This window comes from Alosa alosa, chromosome 7 (genome assembly GCF_017589495.1).
Source record: "Alosa alosa isolate M-15738 ecotype Scorff River chromosome 7, AALO_Geno_1.1, whole genome shotgun sequence".
Taxonomy (NCBI): domain Eukaryota; kingdom Metazoa; phylum Chordata; class Actinopteri; order Clupeiformes; family Clupeidae; genus Alosa; species Alosa alosa.
Genome location: NC_063195.1, coordinates 18327763 through 18347972, shown reverse-complemented (window position 1 = coordinate 18347972; position 20210 = coordinate 18327763). Strand labels below are relative to the sequence as shown.

The 20210-nt window shown below is 42.5% G+C and overlaps 1 protein-coding gene across 2 annotated transcripts; it reads left to right on the top strand.

The window, feature by feature from the left end:
• The first annotated feature begins 1886 nt into the window (after positions 1–1886).
• On the top strand, positions 1887–16393 carry LOC125297041 (activating transcription factor 7-interacting protein 1-like). 2 transcript variants are annotated; one of them, XM_048247186.1, is made up of 9 exons: positions 1887–2023; positions 3813–4013; positions 4535–4672; positions 4863–4937; positions 14065–14135; positions 14257–14447; positions 14612–14655; positions 15462–15533; positions 15644–16393. In XM_048247186.1, the coding sequence occupies exons 2-9, from the start codon at positions 3819–3821 to the stop codon at positions 16277–16279; spliced, it is 1422 nt and encodes a 473-aa protein (XP_048103143.1). In that variant the 5' UTR covers positions 1887–2023; positions 3813–3818; the 3' UTR covers positions 16280–16393. The 2 variants fall into 2 exon arrangements, with proteins under 2 accessions (XP_048103143.1, XP_048103144.1); XM_048247187.1 differs by lacking the exons at positions 14065–14135; positions 14257–14447; positions 14612–14655; positions 15462–15533; positions 15644–16393 and adding exons at positions 6599–6666; positions 6771–8778.
• The last annotated feature ends 3817 nt before the right edge of the window (positions 16394–20210 follow it).

Genomic DNA, 20210 nt, shown 5'->3' with positions numbered 1-20210 from the left:
ATGGCTCGTTTGAAAGGTGAGACTTTAAGCTGTCAGTGGGTATAAACCGTTTATTTCTACATGCCTCTGTTCCTAAGAAATCCCAAGCCAAACAGTGGCTAGTTTTCATCAAAATCCCTGTTTTTTTTTGCTAGAAATGGGAGATATCCCAGCAAGCACACTAACGTGGCCATCACGTGGCCGCAACGTGATTTTCCCAACCAAGGTTGACGTTGCCGCCACGTTAACACTTTGAGTGCCAAAAACTCAATATTGCGTATTCCTCCCCGAAATAGACACTCCAACACACCTTATGTGCGATTTTGGGAACTCTATGATGAATAGAACCAGAGCCCGTTTACGGAGAGCCGGATCACTCCCTATTAACTCCATTGTACCTGCAATCTGCTGCAGTTCCGCTAGGGGCGATCACGAATAAGTGCAAAAACAATAGGGGTCTATGGAGCTAGACGGCTAAATGTGTCTCTCATCTGGTTGTCGTTGAAAAATCGAAGATTGGATTGTGGTTTCTGCAAGATCAATATGGATTATAGGTCAAAAGTTGAATGAACAAGTACTTGCATCCTTTCGATTTATTACAGGTTGGATCGTTGTTGCCCACAACACATTAGCTTTCTGCTAATGAACGACGTCATTGACGCATTTGAAAGGCTTTTTAGAACAAATAAGTAACTCAAAAATATATAATACTCAGCGGTGTGTATTTTCTCTGCCCCCTCTTTTGCATGCAACATTCAAATTTCTGGGCAAAAAATTATATCCCGAGAAAAGTGGATTTGAGGGGTACAGCTCCATAGACCTCCATTCATTCTGCACTTATTCGTGAGCGCCCTCATGTGGAACCAGAACAGGAACTGCAACCAGTTCAGAAACCGGAAGTTTCCCGAGAGTGGTGGTTCTCCCCTTATTAGACATTCTCTGATAGAACTGAAATAGATGACAATCGAAAACTCATTAAAAGGCACGATCTGGACATTTCGCCAGTGACCTGGCGAGACTGCCACCTAGTGATAAACCCACGAAAATAAATGGCCTGGTTTTGACCTGACGTGCATGCGTCACTGATTCGACTCAAAGCGGCAACCATCAAAAGCCAAGTTATGATAAAATATCCAGATAAAATGTCCAGACGTGCGTTTTCATGAGTTTTCGATCGTCATCTATTTCAGTTGTTTTGTAGTGCCCCCTAGTGAAAGAGATCAGATACTGCAGGCATGGAAGTTGATAGTCACTGACCTTGTTAGTTTAGCTTCACCGGAGCATTGATCTTCAGCAGTTGTTAATAATGTCAAATAATTTGGCTGTTTAAGCTAATAGAGGTGTGTCAATAGGGCTCATGTTACTAATAGAGGTTTGTGTGTGAAAATTGTTTTTTCCCCTCTCATCCGCCTTTCCTCTCTCCGTCTCTCTCGTTGGCTCTCTCTTAGGTGAAAAATGGAAGTCGCCGTTCCAGAGGAGCCGCAAAAGAAAGTCTTCCGCGCCCGAAAAACCATGAAGGCAAGAGATCGACCGCAGCTTGAAGTTCTCCACAACACCCTGTCGTCAGTATCGGCAAACGCCACCACCCCACCTTCGTCGTCGCCGTCTTCATCAACTTCGACGATCCCGGCACCTATGGTGAACGGCACACATTCTGATGACTGTGTGAAGGCCACGGCGAAAAGCAAAGAACCAGCGGAAGAGAAGACGGAGAAGGAGAAGACGGCCACAGTCAACGGGCCGAGCTCAAACTCGCCCGCCCCCGCCACCCCCGCCTCCGGTTCTGCGCCTCCGCACCTGGGACTGTCTCTGTCCCGGTCCCCCTCTCCGTCCACCCAGAGCCTCAAGCCCTCGGCGGCGGTGACGAAGAACGGAGAACGAAGAATGGAAGAGAAGACAGAGGGAGAGATGGAGGTAGACATGGATATGGACAAAGAGAAAGGGAATGAGAAAAAGGAGGAGGAGGAGGGTGAGACAGAGTCGAAGAAGAATGAGGGAAAGGCTTCTCAATCGTCCAGCCCTACAGAATTAGCCTCTGCAGCAGGTGGGTGAAAGGTCGCCTCGACACGTTTAATAGAGGAAGTGAGAAAGAGATGGGGAGTAATTGACTGGGCAATGACTTTGAAGTTGTCAACGACTTCACTTTTTAAAGGTAGGGTATGGGATTCTCTTTTTTTGGCCATTTTTGCAAAATCACATGAAATCCTATTCCTAACCCACTGAGTTGGAAGCACTGAAATGGAAATTAAACAAGTCAATCATCTGTGGAAAGGGCAGGGCTCGAAAAACTCCATCCATTATTTCCAAGACCACCTAGAATCATTGGACAGTAAGTTCAAAGCGGTCGTACTATACCCCTCCCCTCACGCCAAGATGACCCCTTCATCAATCAAAGCGGTCGCTATATCCCCTAACCCCTAAAAAATGTTGACGATAATAATTACCGTTTTCATTTCAAATATCATGATTATCACTGTTGATTACCGCGGTGTGGAAACCGTGTTTTTAATCCTTCCCAGCTTCATCCGAGCCTGCTTTTGACATACAGTAGGCCTGGTACAATGGAACAGAACTGGTACCCTACTGATTCTGTTGTCTAATTGATGGTTTTAACTACGATTCGGATTAGGCTACACCTGATTTTGGAAAGGCGGAACTTTTTCACCGCAAAATGTGCACTGTATCATGTACTGTAGCCACTCTGCGTCTTTTTATGTTCGTGTCCACATTAAATCCATTCCACTCACGTTATCAGGAGATACAGTAGCCTAACGTTTTATTTTGAACGCTTACTTTGGTCTCACTCATTGCATCCAAATAACAGAAATAGCAAACTCCAAGTTATGGTAGGGTAAGTTAAGCTATAAGCACATTGCCAATTAAACATGAATAAAAAAGTGAACGGGACAGTTTTTGAAACTATTTCAGCTTGTGTAGGCCTATCAGTGCTTTCTGAACATATTGAACACACTTGTAGAAATACCGTGATAATACCGAAAACTGTGATAATTTTGGTCACTATAACCGTGAGGTTAAATGTTCATACCGTTATATCCCTAACTAGAAGATAATGGCAGACAAGACGCCATTACCACAACTACCACTAGCAAACGTAAAGAGGAAATCTATATTTGAGAGAGCAATTGCGAACAAAACGGCTGAAAGAGAAAAGGTGAAAACAAGAGTCATCCTAGGCGCTGCTTTCCAACGTTGGCAACAACTGAAGGATCAGGAAGGTCTACAAACAGATGCGGCTGTGGCATTTTTTTCTGCTGAAAAGCCGATGGACTATTAACCCGCGCGACATGTTATGGAGTATTTTTGTCATTTACACAACAGTAAAACCACAAAGTTAACGGGTCTTTATGGCCTCTTGCCGTCAGCGTATTAGCAGCTACATGTGGCTAACACAAACAATTGCAGTGTTGTGGTCCTGGCTATTGGCTTGTAATCTTTTATAGTCAATGTCTCTTAGTTCCTAAGTCTGTATTTTTTTTTTGTACTGTATGTAAAATCATGCGCCTTTGGGCATTTGTGGAACTGCAACCTTTTTGGAGGTGAATAAAGAATGTAGAACTAGCTAGCTAACTAACCTGCTTGGGGAGGAAGCTGATGTAAGCGATTGTATGTATGTATGTATGGAGACTAGAGCTCATATAGTGCAACCTACGCTAGCCTGGCTCGCTCTCGCGCATCTGAGTTTTCGATCGTGCATGATTGCGTGTCCATGTTCTTCGAATGGGTGCAGTCAGGGCCAGCGTTTGAGGAAAGAGGGTAGGACCATTTGAGTTGTGTATTTTCAAAATCTGCCCCCCCCCCCTCCATCAAAACAGCCACCGATGCCACATCCTCAAGCAAGAAGCGGACGTTGTCCGGACGGAGAAAAGACCGAAGAGAAGGCGGGAGAGGCGACCGCAGAGGAGGAGAGGGGGGGCAAGCGGCCGAGGGTGGAGGGCCTCCAACTGGAGGTAGAAGCGCAGATAGAGCTCAAGATCACCGACGGTGCTGCTGGCAGCCGCCTGAAAATTGAGAAGGTCAGTAGGAAGCGTTGGACACAGATATTTGCCAAGCCGTCAACACACACACACGCACACACACACACACACACACACACACACACGCTATGTAATGTACAGTTGTAATGGTTTTTTTTTTGTGCATTTGTTGTTTTGTTGTTTGAGTGGGGTCGACAGAAGGAATGTTGAATTTTTGTAAAAACTACTTAAAATGTTGAATTTTCTAAAAGTTTTCTTTAAAATTCTTGAATTAATTGAAATCAATCCTGACAATTTGTTGAGCTGTATGTAGATAAAGCAGTACAGTTTGTACCCTGCATGTTTTAAGGTGGGTACTGTGATGTGTCCAAATAGTTTGATGTGACAAAACATTGTTCAAAACTGTTATATTTTCCTTTTTCACACGTTGTGCATTTCTTAGCTTTGATCTCACATTGCTGTCTTTTTCTCTTTATCCCTGCCCTCACCACCCTTCTCTCTCTCTCTCTATATATATATATATATATATATATATATATATATCCCTCGCTCCGTCTCAGGTGGTGCAAAAGCTGGTGGAGGAGCGGCTTCGCGTGCTGGAGCTGACTGTGTTTGACCGTACTCTCCAGGAGCTGAAGGAGAGAGTGGAGAAGATCGACTGTGCTACCAAGCACCAGGGCACACTCAACACACTACAGGTGAGATGTGTTCAAGTGAACTGATGAATCTGAAAGATTAACAGATGAGATGCAGGTACAAGTGAGGCTACAGTTTCAGTATGACTGCACAACTGCTAGTTGTCGATAGTTACAGTATCTCTGAGTTGTCTTCTGTGACATTTTGATTATTTAACGTTAACATTATGTTTGACTTTTCCCAATTTTCTAGGCCAGAATCGCCCGACTAGTCAAGAAATTTGGAGCTGCTAACCAGGCATCGGAGAACAGCAGAAAGGTCCAAGAGGTGAGTGAATTGGTTGATGCCGGTGCGGAATTTAGGTTAGATGTAGCTAAAAGAATTGGATGCAGTTATTGCTGGATAATGTCCAACCTGAACGAGATTTATAATACCAAGGGGTTTTTGTGAACATCTTCAGCCACACAAAAGTGTTGTCTCAAATGTCTCTGAAAACTAAAAAACCCAGTAAAACCCAGCAATAATCCTAATCCAACTAAACAAAATGAACATAAATATCAGTTCAATTTTGTTCACTGCATTTGAACACTGAAAGTTTTGTGTCTGAATAAATGTTACATAGTTAGTAAAAATGAAAAAGCAAAACATAAAATGAAAAGGCAGATTACTATCAATAGGCTTGTTGCGTAAATAGAATGTTCGATATTTCCGGGTTGTCACGGTAGGCCGCATGACTTCCGGTTACTTCTGTCAGAGCAAGTCTGACAGCGAGCAGCTGCTTGTCAGAGCGAGAACGATAACGTTAACTTTAGTCAACAAGGAAGATGGCATTTTACACACGATGCTTGCAGGACCGGCCAAGGATAACAGTTAACGGTGTACATAGGATTATACAATCCTCAACATCAGCCCCAAAGAGCAAACGGGAGAAGGGGTTTAAAATGTGTATTTCCAGCTACATTGATAATTACGAAGGTAAGTTCATTTACTATGCTTTGTATTAGTCTAGTAGCCTAGCCTAACCGGTAAACATTGAATGAGCCTGACGAATATTATCTCGTTTTAAGTGTTTTGATCATAGCATGATATTATTCTTAACTCAGTGTCAAACACATAGCCAGAGACAGGGAGAGTGAGTGTCCGAGCTACCTGCCATAGGTCACTGAGGAAGAATGAGAAACCTCACGACCTCAGAGTAGGATCGAAGATAGTTGAGTTGTTCCAAGCCAGTTCTGCTCCACCATGTCCTGTGGGTTTTGTGTTGCTAGGTTCTGTATCAGTAACATCGGCAGAAGGTAGCACTCAAATATCTAACCTAGCCCTCATGAAAACTCCAGGAACTGGTTGTGACTGCTGTTATTTATATAAGTTAAGCTTATGTTAAGTTTTGTAAGTTGTAGGTTAGTTGAAGTTTCAGTTATGTGTATGTTCAGTATTCATGTAACGTTTTTGACTTGTAATAGCCTACTAACATCTCACAGATGTAATACTAACATATTTTGATGTTCAAAAAACAGAACTAAAAACGACTATTTTTGGTCATTTGTTAACTAATATGACTAATATGATATGGTTAAGCCTACTACCATGACTAACAATCTGAAATGTTGTTTTTGTTCCATTTCCTGTGCCTGTGTTATATTTAAGATGGTAATCTGTAATATAATTAGTTTGTAAAATTGTCTCTCTTTATTTTAAAGATTACACTTGAGCACTCATTCCCGGTGCAACTGTGTGAGGCTGTGTGTTCATGTGTGGCTGGTAAGGCACTGTGCAATCACAATGTTGCACTGCTCTATCAGACAGCACATTACTCACAGCTTCAGATCAGTGCTGTACCCCCTGTCCTTAGTTGCACTGAAACAGCAACGCTGGCACAAGCCAAGCTCTGAGAGCTTTATTAACCACACTGTTTCATAGTGTAGTCAGTCAGCTGTATTGGTATGTGTGCAAAGATTGCTTTCATTAAAGACCATTACTATCAATAGGGTGTGAAGCCAGACATGGTCGTGTTGTCAGCCAAACCCAAGCAAAGGACGGTTGGAAATGGTGTAAGGTAAATAATGTTTTAACTTGAGTATTTTTATCATTTAAATAAAACATGATTAAAATCTGAAAATAAACACATCTGAAACACAGCATGTTACCATGTACACACAGGAGCACACTTTACAAAGCACTGAGGGCAGAACTGCCAGATGTGGACATGCTCAAAGCACTGAGGGCAGAACTGCTTGATCTGGACGTGCTCAAAGTGGCTGAGGTATATAGCGATTTCCCTGCGAACTTGGCGCCACTCATCACCACCATGGCCATTAGTTCTGATGTTCCACTAGTCCAGTCCGCACTAGGGGAAGTGCAGGAGGGAAGTGCCATCGCCTCTCAGCACCCAGTAGCACCCACCAGGACCATCCAGTTGCACTCAGATGTACCTCCACCTCCACCTCTGCCGTTGGCTGATTACAGGTTGGAGCCTACAGCCTGTCAATTTGTTTGCAGTGTACAACAACAACTTCACCTGGCCTCCCTGCAGACAAGTATTGAAATGGCCAGACAGGTGGAGGCTTCCACGCGGGACCAGAGCTCATCTGCAGAGTGGCATCAGGTTCGCAGACCACGGCTAACGCCCTCACGCTTTAGAGAAGTGTGCCATGTTCGAGGTGAGAGTGCAGCACAGCAGCTCGCTCAGAGGATTTGGAAGGGCACAGTTCAGACTGCTGCCATGAAGAGGGGCCTGGTACTTGAACCTTTTGTCACGGAGGAGTACTGCAGGGTCACAAACACAAACTATTGGCCCTGTGGGTTTATCATCCACCCCGATGCCCCTGGTTAGGGTCTTCTCCTGATGGGGTTGTATTTGACCCAACCGAAAACCCTCCGTATGGTTTGGTTGAGATTAAATGCTCAAATTGCAAGAGCTATGTTGATTGCAAGTACTTGAAGTTGCATGGCAACACAATGCAATTAAAACGGCAGCACAGCTACTACTGGCAGATCCAAGGCCAGCTTCTGATAAGTGGAATGGAGTGGTGTGACTTTGTGGTGTTTGCAGAGGATGACGTGATCATCCAAAGAATCTACAAAGATGCAGAGGTTACACAAATCATTAGGGAGAAAGGGGATCACTTCTTTTTTTATTTTTACATGGCTGTGTGTTTGAAATAGCTACTGTTACTATTTAGCTACTCTTAGAATCATTTACATGAATCAGTTCTACTTTTGCATGTTAAATTAAATCCGTTCAGGTTTTATAGATTTGTATAAATAAATCAGTTTTGTATAGATTCGTAAAAATGAACGATAACATCTCTATATTTGTGGATGTTTGTAAACATACAACATATAAGTTCAAGTTTTGTATGGATTTGTAAAAATGAACAATGACATCCCTACATTTGTGGATGTTTGTAAACATGCAACATATATCAGTTCAAGTTTTGTATAGATTCGTAAAAATGAACAATAAAACTTCAACAAAGAAATTAGAACTGATTGTAAACTGATTTGTGAACTGATTCTAGACCATTTATTTCTGTATATTGCCCATGGCTTAACCAGTGGTCCATTCTGGTAATTCACAAGTACGTTCCATTTTTTTGAATATTTTTATGATATTTAATTCGTCCATTCTGAGATAGAGAAATGGAGAGAGAAGGGTATAGGTAGAATGGTAGATGGGGTGAGTGGCCCTAGGCAACTATATGCCTATAGGCATTTATGTTTGATTGGCCTACTGAACCTGCTTTACCTTGTTATAAAAAAAGTACAAGTGCTGTGTTTAACCGTATTAACTTTTTTACACTTTCCAGCACATCATAAAAATATTTTTTTTAAAAATGGAATGACATACTTTTTTCATTTTACTTAAGTAAGTTTCTCAAAAAGGACATTTTACTTTTACTCGAGTACATTTTTAAGGGAGTACTTTTACTTGAGTAGAGATTTTCAGTACTCTAACCCCCACTGCAACCCATACACACATAGAGAGTTAGGCTACTACATACAATTGCATAACAACATGGACCAACCTTGTGTAAAAACGAATATCCTCATCGGATCCTTGGAGGTGTTGGAGTCCAAACCGAGACTGCAGTTGCAGTGATTGGACTTGTTGTTGGAGCTCCTCTATCTTCCTCCTCAGGGCTTCGTGTTCATCTGCCAGCTGATGTGTGACAAGTGCAGTAGTGGGGGTCACAGTAGGCATGATCTCGATGTACTACTTCCTTCTCTGTGACCACCTCGGTGTCAGACTCCATTGGAGAGGGAGTTAAGTCATTTAGAGACGAGTGACCGTCGCAGGAAGTGCATCATAACAAAGGGACGCCAGACCCTCTTGTAACAGCTGTAGCCTACTCGGTGATTAGTTAGAACATAAGGCAGAAAAACAACACGTTTCCTCATGCTGCTTCCTTATGTTGGAATGTGCAAAAATATACACTCAATAAACAATCAAGAGGATGCCTTCTTGTATGTGATTTCTGCAACACTATACTATACGATACTGCAAATGTGTTGATAGCCTATTGTTGATTTTTATGCTGTAGTGTAAAGCATGTCACACAATAGCCTAGCCTACAGAAAACACTTAATTGATATGATATAATAATAACTTGTTAAATGTATGCCTACAATGGTTTATTAAACATCATAGTAATTTATTTCGTCAGTCATCATGTTCATGTTAATGAATAGGAAGGACATTTAAACCATAGCCATAAACCAAAATTTCTCGCAATATCTGCCGTGAGTCCTTATGCGTGAGTCACAAGCTCCTCCCAGCTGACTCTGGCAGATCACGTGGAAAGTCAGTTGCGATTGGTTATTTAATAAATAAATTTGAATTACGAATAATGATAAAAAGCTTCTACCTAATATAAACTGTAAAAGAAAATATGTGTTTTCCCGCTGTATTCTCCATAAAGAGTAAAGTAAATTATGTACTTAGTTACGGAATTGGCGTCACTTCCTGGACTCGTCTGAGGCTGGTCTGAGGTCTCTAAATGACTTAACCCCTACTGCTCCATCGGTAGGTCAGGGGAAGGAGGCCTCTGCCGACGTTGCCAGACAAGCAAGCCGAGGTGCTGGTACGCTGAACTCATTCCAGGCAAACAAACAAGGAACACTGCCTTTCTTTAGTCGTTTCTGCCCCCAGTGATCGTTACAAAATCCTCAAAAAGAAAATGACAACTGCAGACACGAGTGTATTCAGTTGGAGTGAAGCTATCCCTGCGGATCTTGACTAGCCACTTTGATCTCACCCCAAGATCCACTGGGAAGCGATGAAAACTAATCGTTCCATTGTATTTCGATGAATTTCCACACATTGGCAACAATGTAAAGACGTTCATCTGGATTGACGCTGAAATGTAATTCGTTTTCTCTAATTGACTTATAATTGCTGTCTAACTAAACTACTGGTTTTGTTTAATATAGCTCTCTCTCTGACAGGAGATAACGTTAGCGTAACCGGAAGTCGTGTGGCCTACCGTGACCACCCGGACATATCGAACGTTCTATTTATGCAACAAGGCTAAAGACACGTGATCGTTCTACACCAATACGGTAGTTGCTTTTTGTCAACAGAATGGCAAGATGGCTGCTACCATGTCTTCATCAAGCAGTACCGACAACAAGGAAAGCATATATAAAAGTCTTGAAAAATCGAAATGATCAAAACACAAACATTGTTATATGCACATTGCTTCTGTGAAGCACCAGGAGGTAAATGATTTCACCACCACTCGATGGAATGCATTCAAGACATGCCTACAACAGTGGCTCGGCTTGAAGGGTGAGTCTCGGGACGTGGCTGAAACCTACAAACACTGTCTAGATGTGGATTTTGAAAACATTCCCGAGGATGCTGGCTTCCATCATACGTGCTACTGTAGGTTTACGGACAAAAAGACTATAGCAAAGGTGGAAAGACGTCTCGCACGTGAGGTAGAGCTTAGGGAAGTTACGGAAGACCACAATGCATTCGAGGCCATTCCATCGACATCTACTAGCAGCATGGTCCAGAGTCCATCGAAGAAACTCCGATCCAGGTCAGGCCTGCCAATTGCAGGCTCCGGCCCAGTCCTTCCTGCCCTGTGCATAAGTGTTGTGCAGGCAAACGACAAAGGGATCCTCTGTCAAAGGCTGAAACATTAACAGCAGGTAAGTAAAAACACACACACACACACACACACACTGTGGTTGAGTGACTGAAAGGTACAATTATTTGTGAGAGATATGTCAACAAACTCAAGAGTTATCCTTTTTGTTTCGTTAAGGTCAATTGCAGAAAGCTGCTGAGTTGAAGGAGGACGAAAGCATTCTCATTCATATTAAAGACAAAGACTGTGTGGCTCTGGAGGTGCAGTACCATAACGGCTGCTACAATCGGTACACTAGGTTTTTGACGAGGCCTGCCAAACCAGAGAAAGAACGGTACGTTATTTATTATATTGCATTTCAAGGAGCTACTAACTTAACATTACAGTATATAAGTAACATCCAATTTGCCTTCTGTTGTATGTGTACACAATCACAACACTTATTCATTTGCTCACATCTCATTGTTATGTGTTTTAGGAATGAGCAAATATTTGACGTCCGCTACAAGATATTCTGCGAGAGGATCATCCGCCAAAGGCTGCTTATCAACCAAACTACAGGTAACTGAAATACATTTTTCTCAAGTTTTATTATTACTTATGTGCAAGGCTGGCTTTACACAAAATGTGTGTGACAGAAACAGTTTTTAAGTCTTGCTGTTTGCACAGACATGTACCAGTTGGCAACAAGGAGAACAGCTGATGTGTATTGTTGTGTGTGTGTGTGTGTGTGTGTGTGTGTGTGTGTGGTGTGGTTTGTGATGATGTGTGCCTTTCTTGTGCATCTTTGTGCTGTATGGCAGATAAGTTCTAGCCTGTAATGTATTGTATGACGACACCACTCTGCTTTTGATAGTACTCCTGTAACTCTTAATTGTCCCTGTTTTGTTGTGTGTGTTTGTGAGAGCAACACGAGAGTCATACTGGCAGCTTTATCTGTCAACAGTCCGATTAATGATGCCATGGTTTTTTAATTTTGTGAAGTAAATTATGCTTGATATTTACCTGCATGCTGGCTGGAAATGGTGCTTTTGATGGTACTCCTGTAAGTCTTAATTGTCACTGTTTTGTTGTGTTGCAGACAGGATACGTTGAAGAAGAGGCTGACTTGTGAATTCTCCCAGCTGGGGTTCGACACCCCCAAGCGTGCAGATCAACTGGATCTTATAGTTTTAGTGTTTGACCAGGCTATATATGCCAAGGCACAGCAAATACGCTGGAAGAATGATGGCTTTACACAACGTTTAGCCATTAGATTAGGCGAATTCCATACATGCATGTCCTACTTGAGCGTTTTAGGCAAAAGGTTTGGAGATGCAGGACTGCAAGATACCCTCATTGAATCTGAAGTTGTTGCCCCAGGATCCATCAATTGGGTAATACATGGTCATGACTACAATCGCACCATGAGAGCTCATAAACTTCTCTCTGAGAGTCTGCAGCGCATCAGATTTACCAGCTTCTTGGACTCCTTGCCACCACAAGAGAACACTGTACATGGATGTCATCACTGACATGAAATGTGCCTTTCCAGACAAATTGGTGGATGTTTTGAGTGCAGATCAGTGGTTTGATGGATGTTTTCAGTGCAGATCAGTGGTTTGATAGTATGTGTTCAAAATATGCTGACTTTGTTCAGAGGAAAAAGTACAGAGAATGCAACATTTGCTTTCTGGAGCTCATATCTTGACATGATGCAGCTACTCCTACTTTGTGAGAGCAACGCGAGGGTCAAACTGGCAGTTTCATCTGTCAACGGTCATCTGTGAACAGCATGAATCCTTGATTCACTTTTTAGACTTAACACTATCCAAGGGAGATGACAAAAGAATTGAGACTACAATTTTTCGCAAACCACTAACGCACGTAACGCTTGTAACACACTTTTGATGGCAGACAAGTAATCATCCAAAACAATTGATCCAGAACCATTCCTATTGGTCAATTCTTAGGATTGCATAGAAATTGCAGCAATGTCACAGATTTCCAGTGCAAAGCTATTGAGATGAGTGAATGCTTCCAAGAGAGAGGTTACCCCTTATCTTACATCTCTTCAGCTTACCAGCGGCCCTTAATGAAGAACTGAACTGAATCTGTCCTGCTTTCTATGAACTGTAACTTTTGTATGTGACTGTGCATGAAATGGTCTCTTGTTTTTTTGATAATGTGCTACATCTCGTTTTTAATGATATATGATGATTTTAGTCTAAGAAATGATCTGCTTTCTGTGTGCCAATTGTGCTAGCCTTCACCCTTGATTATATTCTGGTGTTGGGGGGTGGGACCTAATGACACAGTGATGAGACCAATTACATCTTAGCCTATCCAGCTGAAATTCTCGAATTGTTCCAATGATCTGTTTTCAATATATTGGGTGTCTCATCTCTAGTTATCATTGACTCTGAGGAAGACACTGATGTATCAAAACGTTAGTCTGTTTGCACCAAAATAAAAGACTGCAAGTAATCAGTGTGCTCCAGCTCCCTTCTTTTAGGCGAGGATCACTTTAGGCAGCGGCAAACATAACGCAACGCTCAGACCATAATACGTTTTACCTCGTTCCTAAGCAACACAAACAGTTTGTCAATTGAATACGCTCGCGTTGCACTTTGAAAGTTGAACCAAGTTCAACGCTCAGCTTGTTCAACGTGAGCGTTACGCCAGCGTTGCCACCGTTCCGCTGCCGAACCATAGAGAACAATAGGAAACCTGCGGCTTGCCGCTGGCTAATGTGATCCCCGCCTTAATCATAAACTACAGGCCCATCTTTAAACTACCCTTCGTCTCTAGCTACTTCGTCTCTAGCTACTACCTTTTGTTCTCAGGAGAAAATGGTCTCTTCACAATCATCCTCCTCCTACCTGATCACCCATAGCATCTTTGACAAATTCCAGTCTGGTTTTAGAGCATTACATAGTACAGAATCACATAGAATATTACATAGCACAGTGTTCTGCACAAGGGACAGCAAACTGGCACAATTCAGGGGAGAGAAAAACAAGATATAATATTCATCGAACATCACCGGAATATTATGTGTTAACAACGCAAACCTTTGTATGTGTTATTCCTTGAAAGAAGTTGGTAATACTGAAAAGGAGGGCCGACTGCGTGGTGAAAACAGATCTCATGGAGCCTCAAATAAATTCTTTAAACTTAAATTCAGAAGCCAGGAGAAATTTACTGTTAAGGAACGCTTTGACAAAATGCTCTTTCTCCTGTTGAAAAGGATTGGATGAGCCACAAAGCTTTGTATTTATTAATAATCTTATAGATTTGTTTTTATTATTTAGCTGTTGCGATGATATACTTGAAATTCTTGACATACTTGACCGTACTTTTTTTTATCGTTTCAGGAGCTCAAAAAGACCCCACTTGCACCCCAAGTGAATACTGCTGCTACTACTGGTATTACCAATGGCATTAGGTATGTTGCTTTACATGACTATTACACTTGGCCTCTTGGTTTGTGAACCAGGATTATTCTTTGTCTCTATTTTTATGCCTTTGTCTCTATTTTATGCCCTAACGCTGGTGACTCTGGCCAGAGCCTTGCACCCAAACGGCGGGGCAGGAGGGGTCGTTTCCGTGACAACTGCCTGTGCACCTACCCAAAGCGCTGCAGCTGTTGTGGGAGTTGCCACATCCTCTTCAGCCAACCCGGCTAGCAGCCTTCCTGCGGTAACAGGAGCAGCGGCTCCGGCCACACCATCAGCTAGTGCCATGACCTCCAAGACAGGTAAGATTAGTGTGTGTGAGCATTTTGTTATGATTTGGAACCAGATTGTACGCATTCAAGTTTAAAGAATTCTCAGTCTTACAGTCGTACAATGCACACAAGCCGTACTTATTTCAGTTGCTGACAGCTCTCAGTAATGCTGTTTCGTCCCTTGTTTTCCACAGACAATCAAGCATCAAGCAGCACAGCAGTCAAAGCTGCAGCTCAGGTAACCACTCGTCCCTCATAAAGCAATATCAATCTCTAGAACTGCAGCTCTGTCATAAGATACACACACACACACACACACACACACACACACACACACACACACACAAAATGTAACTTTCAGATTAGTCTGATCCCCAGACTAGACTTATTCCGTATTTGGCACAGTATTGGTGTCAAGTCTAGGTCTATTTAATTGAGGGTTTCTCCCCGGGATCTTAAAAAATTAGCAGTTGAATACGTAATCGTAAGAGAGGAAAGAGCAGCAATCTTACCATGTCTGACTACTCACGTGAACGAAGTGCAGGGCTGAAGCGCAGGCTAAGCATATGAGCACAGTTAAATGCACCTCTAACCACTTCCTTTATCCAAATGCAAGCAGGGTGCGATTAGTCAAAAAATCACAGAAAAAAGAACAATTTAACAGGCCGGATTCTAGAGTCAGTCTTTTCCATTCAATGCTACAGTTCTGCTGTGAGGATGAAAAGCAGGTGTAGTGCACATCTGTTTCTCTCGTTTCAGGATCTTGGTCCGTTCATGTCCTCCTGCCTGTGTTTATTTTGGGGAGATTGAGCGCATAATTTGTCAAGCAGGGTGCCCGACTCAATAGGCCTACCAAAATGCCTACAGATTTAGATGCAAGCTGTGACGATCAGCAAGCTTTCTAATTAATCCCAAACATCGCTAGGCCACCAGAAATATTGACTGATTGATCAGTGTTATACCTGTCCATTAATATAGCCTAATGAGCATGGGGCCTTCTTCAAACTCTTTTTCTTACCTTCTATCTCTGTCTCTGTGTTACAGACTGTAGTTAAATGTCCGCCAGCATCATCGTTGCGGCAAGGCACAGCAGTGTATCTCGTCACAAAAAAGCCGGTAAGTGTTATCCTGTATAGTGTACAAGTGTGTAATAGCCAACAAGTCAGGGATCCTCTCTTTAACTAAGGCATGACTCACGACTTTTCTCCATTTACATTTTTTCCAAGATGCTGCTGTGTGACGATAAGGGCTGGATGGCTAATATGGAAAGCCGTCTAGCCGCGAGGACAGCGGATCTTACATCGGAACGAACTCGAGCAGCTCAACTGCTTGCTGAGAATGCAAGTTTGAAAGCTGACTTGTTAGCCAGCAGAGTGGAGACCGACAACCTCCGACAAGAGCTGCAGGGGCTGAGAGAGACCAGTCAGATGGGGGGGTCAGCTGGGATAGGAGAACCGCATTCCGCTCTTCACTCTACTGCTCCAGAATTTGATTCTTCAGTGTTGTTAGATTATCAGATGTCCTTAACCAACAGCATCCGAATGACTGGTCAACGTCCAGATGTGAGCTTGCGTCATTTTGGACCAGAAGACCATGTTAGACTCCACACACTGAGCTTCGGCCAAGTGGGCAGATATGGATGCCTGCTCTTCAGGCACATTATCTCGGAGGAGAACTACAAGGCATGGAGCAAAACCACAAACTGGGATGGTTCTAGAGGTAAACGAGCACTGCCTCAAAATGTGAGGACCTTCGTGGTTGCTACACTGAAGCGACACTTTCCTGACATGGACAGGGGGGAACTGAAAGAGTGTATTGACAAGATCAACGAATTCCTCCGTACAACACGCAAGAATTCCTAAGGACTCACTCTGCTCTGAAGAACACAGAACACTGTACTGTAGCTCACTGCACTGTATACATTTGTATTGTAACAATAAAGTTAATTATTTTAATTAAAAAAAGTTTTCTCTGAAGCACTTTTCTGACTTCATCTTTAGACCTGTTATTGAAAATATAAGGAGTAGAAAGCACAAATATGTGTGTTAAAATGTAACATATCTGACATTGTAACAGTAGGCCTATCTAATATTACCAGAAAATCACAAAACGGCAACCTCGTTTTTGCTGCCTGTAGGCTAATGGTTAATAGGCAAATGGTAGGCCTAAATGTAGGCTACATGTACTTAATTATACAGTAGGCCTATTGAAAGTAATAAGCTTAAGACACATTAACACTTCAATTAGCGAAAAGCAGTTTAATAGCCACATTAGCACCTTCATTAGTCCTTGTGAGAAATGCACTTGGTCCTGTCATCTGCAGGCACGGCAAATGCGTTCTCCTCAATTTCATTTGTATTATGGACTGCCTTTGAAACTAGTTTGATAAGTTGGATACCTAAGAATTGTTTTGAATAAGACAAAAAAAAGATGTTGGCAACGAATTAAATGATAGGTTTCCACACGCAGGGGGTTTGGACAGCGTGTTAAGTGAAATAAATCAACCTATTTTGTTCTTGCTGTTTGTCTCACATTACAGCCCATATTGAAACTATAGAAAGCCCCATACGAATAGGCAAGATGTTTTGTGGTGCGTTGGAAAATGAGACCTTTTATTTTTTTTTCCCTGAAAAGTGGGCTAGCCACTGGCCTTGTGACCTTATGAGCTAAACCATTAGGCCTAATGAAAGCAAAACAAACATAAACAAATCAGCCAGATGCCTCTTCATAAAATAACAAAGACACTTTAATAAACATTAAGTTTTATCTTGAGACTGCGTGTCGTTTGGAGCAGCGTATCGGTAGGCTATATTAAAAACCGAAGATTTTCAGTTTGCCTCTGGATTTAATTCACTTTTGGATTGTTTGATTATTGCAGACTGTCGCAGTAGACGTACTGTAGGCCTATCAGCCATCGAAATGAAAGCTCATCAGGGGGTAATATTATGGAAACAACTGAAAAAACGTTGGGTAAAATATATGGTCCAAACTGTAGCATACTGGCGCGCATAGACTCAAAGCGGCAAAAGCCGATTTTCCTAAACCTGCTCACAAGGGCCACCTGGTGGTTGTTTGGGTCATTTCAGTTTCACTGGAAAAATATAAATAAAAGACGCGTGAGGACGCGTGAGGTCACGTGAGAATCATGCGTAAAGCCGGACAATTCGAAGTAGTACCCACTGTATGTCTCATTAAACTTCCCCTCTCTCTCTTTCTCTCTCTTTCTCACACACACACACTCCCTGACTCTATCTCTCTTTCACACTCTCTCTCTCTCTCTCTCTCTCTCTCTCTCACACACACTCTCCTTCTCTCTCTCTCTCTCTCTCTCTCCGTCTTCTTTATCTCAGTCCATTTTTCGTCTCTGGCTCTCTCGCAGGCATGTCTGCCCTTTCCTGTAGTGATACAATGTGTTTCCTTAATTTCTCTCTCTCATGTCTCTTTAAATCAACATTTTTTTAAAAGTCATAGTCTTGCTCCCTCTCTCGTCTCTCTGCCTTTCTCTCTCTTTCCTTCGTTCTTCTCTCTTTTGCTCATCTCCCTTCTCTCTCTCTCTCTCTCTCTCTCTCTCCGGCAGGAGGTCATGCCCTTTGCAGTGGTGGGTAGTGATAAGGAGTACCAGGTCAACAACGGGTCCTGGGACGGAAAGCAGCATGTGAAAACAGCAGGTGTGTACCATACCCGCTGGAAGCCTTTTGTGTGTGTGTGTGTGTGTGTGTGTGTGTGTGTGTGACTCACTGAAGAAACCTTAATTTACACTTTGTGCCCTTACCCATCTTGGACAGATAAGATAGCGTTAGCTAGCAGATAAGATAGCGTTAGCTAACAGATAAGTTAAGATAGCGTTAGCTAACAGATAAGATAGCGTTAGCTAACAGATAAGTTAAGATAGCGTTAGCTAACAGATAAGATAGCGTTAGCTAGCAGATAAGATAGCGTTAGCTAACAGATAAGATAGCTAGCAGATAGCAGGAAAGCCAGCTGTAAATGCAGCCAATGGGGCCATGGGGAGAGTTCACAATCTGATGGCTGTGGCCATTGTTTCAGGTGTCTCAAATGTGTACAGTCTAAATGCTCCTAGCCAGCCTCTACTGCTCACAAGAGAAGATGTTGACCAGGGGCAGCATGTGTGCAACAGTGTAGGGAGACTGCATGTTGTTTTACTTAGCAGTCTGTCTTGAGGATACTGTTTGCATGGAGATGGTTTGACAAGAAGTTCCAGATGTCATTGCTCACTTGCTATCTCTCTCTGTCTCCAGTTGAAAATCTGAACCACTGCGAGTTCTCCCTACTCCGAGATTTCATCATCAGGTGAGTGACTTAACCATACTTTTTGATAGAAACAGTAAAGCCATTGCACCTCATAGTGTTTTTGGCTATTAACATTGTTGGTGTTTACTAGTGAAAGGTCTTGGTTACAGCCTTAAACAGACCTCTAGAAATCCCCCACACTAGCCAAGCCAACACCAATTCTTTACACACCTTTACCCATGTTTCTCTATTTGACCTTTGACCTTTACACTCTTTCTTTTTGGACTAGGTCTCACATCCAGGATCTAAAAGAGGTGACCCACAACATTCACTACGAGACGTACCGCGCCAAACGCCTCAACGACAACGGTGGCCTCCATCCCATTTCTGACGGCAGCGACACCACAGGAAAGCAACCTCTGAACCGCACAAAGGCACGAAGGAGAGAGAGAGAGAGATGGAGCAAAAGAGAGAGAAAGGGAGGAAGAAGACTGGAGAGAATGACATAGAGCGAACGAGAGAGGAAGAGAAATAAAAACTAAGAGAGAGAGAAAAAATTATTTGTTTTTCTTTTGCTAGCTTAAACTGTTTTCGTGTCGTGCCATGTGATCATTGCATGTTCGAAGGGAGCTCGTTGTTGTGCCCGAGTTTTTCCTGTCGAGATGACGCTTTGGTTTTCTTTTCCTTGTGTAAGTGAGCGTGTGTTCTGGCCACACACTCACCACTGTCCTATCTCAACTCTCTTACACAGCTTACAATAGTAAACTCCCCTGTCCTCAAGCACCCAGGGAAGAAAAGAGAGGAGAAAGGACAAGGTGATGTTTAATCAGTATTATTTAATTAGACGAACCCAGCACAAGGTGCTTTTAAGAATGTATTAATTTCACACTTGTTAAAATGAAAAGTATTCTCATGTTCTTTTTGCCTTGAATGGATAAGCCATTTTTGTTTACCTTTTGGTCCTTAGTACACTTCTTAGTCTAGTGCCACCTAGTGGATGGGGGGCTGTACTGCCACAGGAACAAGAGAATCAACCACTAGGTCCTCTCTTGTTCCATAAAGCCTCGTCCAGTACAAAGTTTACAACCCACCTAGTGCCATGGCGCCCAAATGGACCCTCCAGCACACAACGATACAAATCATTCCAAAATTATCAACACTGAAAGGGAGGAAGAAGACTGGATATGTTGTACCCGACTTTTGCCTGTCAAGATGACGCTTTGGTTTTCTTTTCCTTGTATAAGTGAGCGTGTGTTCTGGCCACACACTCACCACTGTCCTATCTCAACTCTCTTACACAGCTTACAATAGTAAACTCCCCTGTCCTCAAGCATGCAACAACAATTAGATAATCACAGAAGAACTGAAAACTAGAAAATGTAATTTCAAGGAAATTACTAGTGCATGAAATAGCAAAACATACATTAACCTAAAATGCAAAACAAACTTTTATTTGGAAACAGTTGTGGTCAGAGGAAGTCATAGTTGATGACAACTGACAGTTGAATAGTTCAATAGTTGAGTAGTTTAAATAGCTAAATT

Bases quoted from the DNA above. Each gene is read 5' to 3' on its own strand.
- LOC125297041 (XM_048247186.1), top strand. From the start codon at position 3,819: ATGCCACATCCTCAAGCAAGAAGCGGACGTTGTCCGGACGGAGAAAAG. The intron at 4,014-4,534 runs GTCAGTAGGAAG...GCTCCGTCTCAG, and splicing joins GCCGCCTGAAAATTGAGAAG to GTGGTGCAAAAGCTGGTGGA. The intron at 14,656-15,461 runs GTAACCACTCGT...TCTGTGTTACAG, and splicing joins CAGTCAAAGCTGCAGCTCAG to ACTGTAGTTAAATGTCCGCC.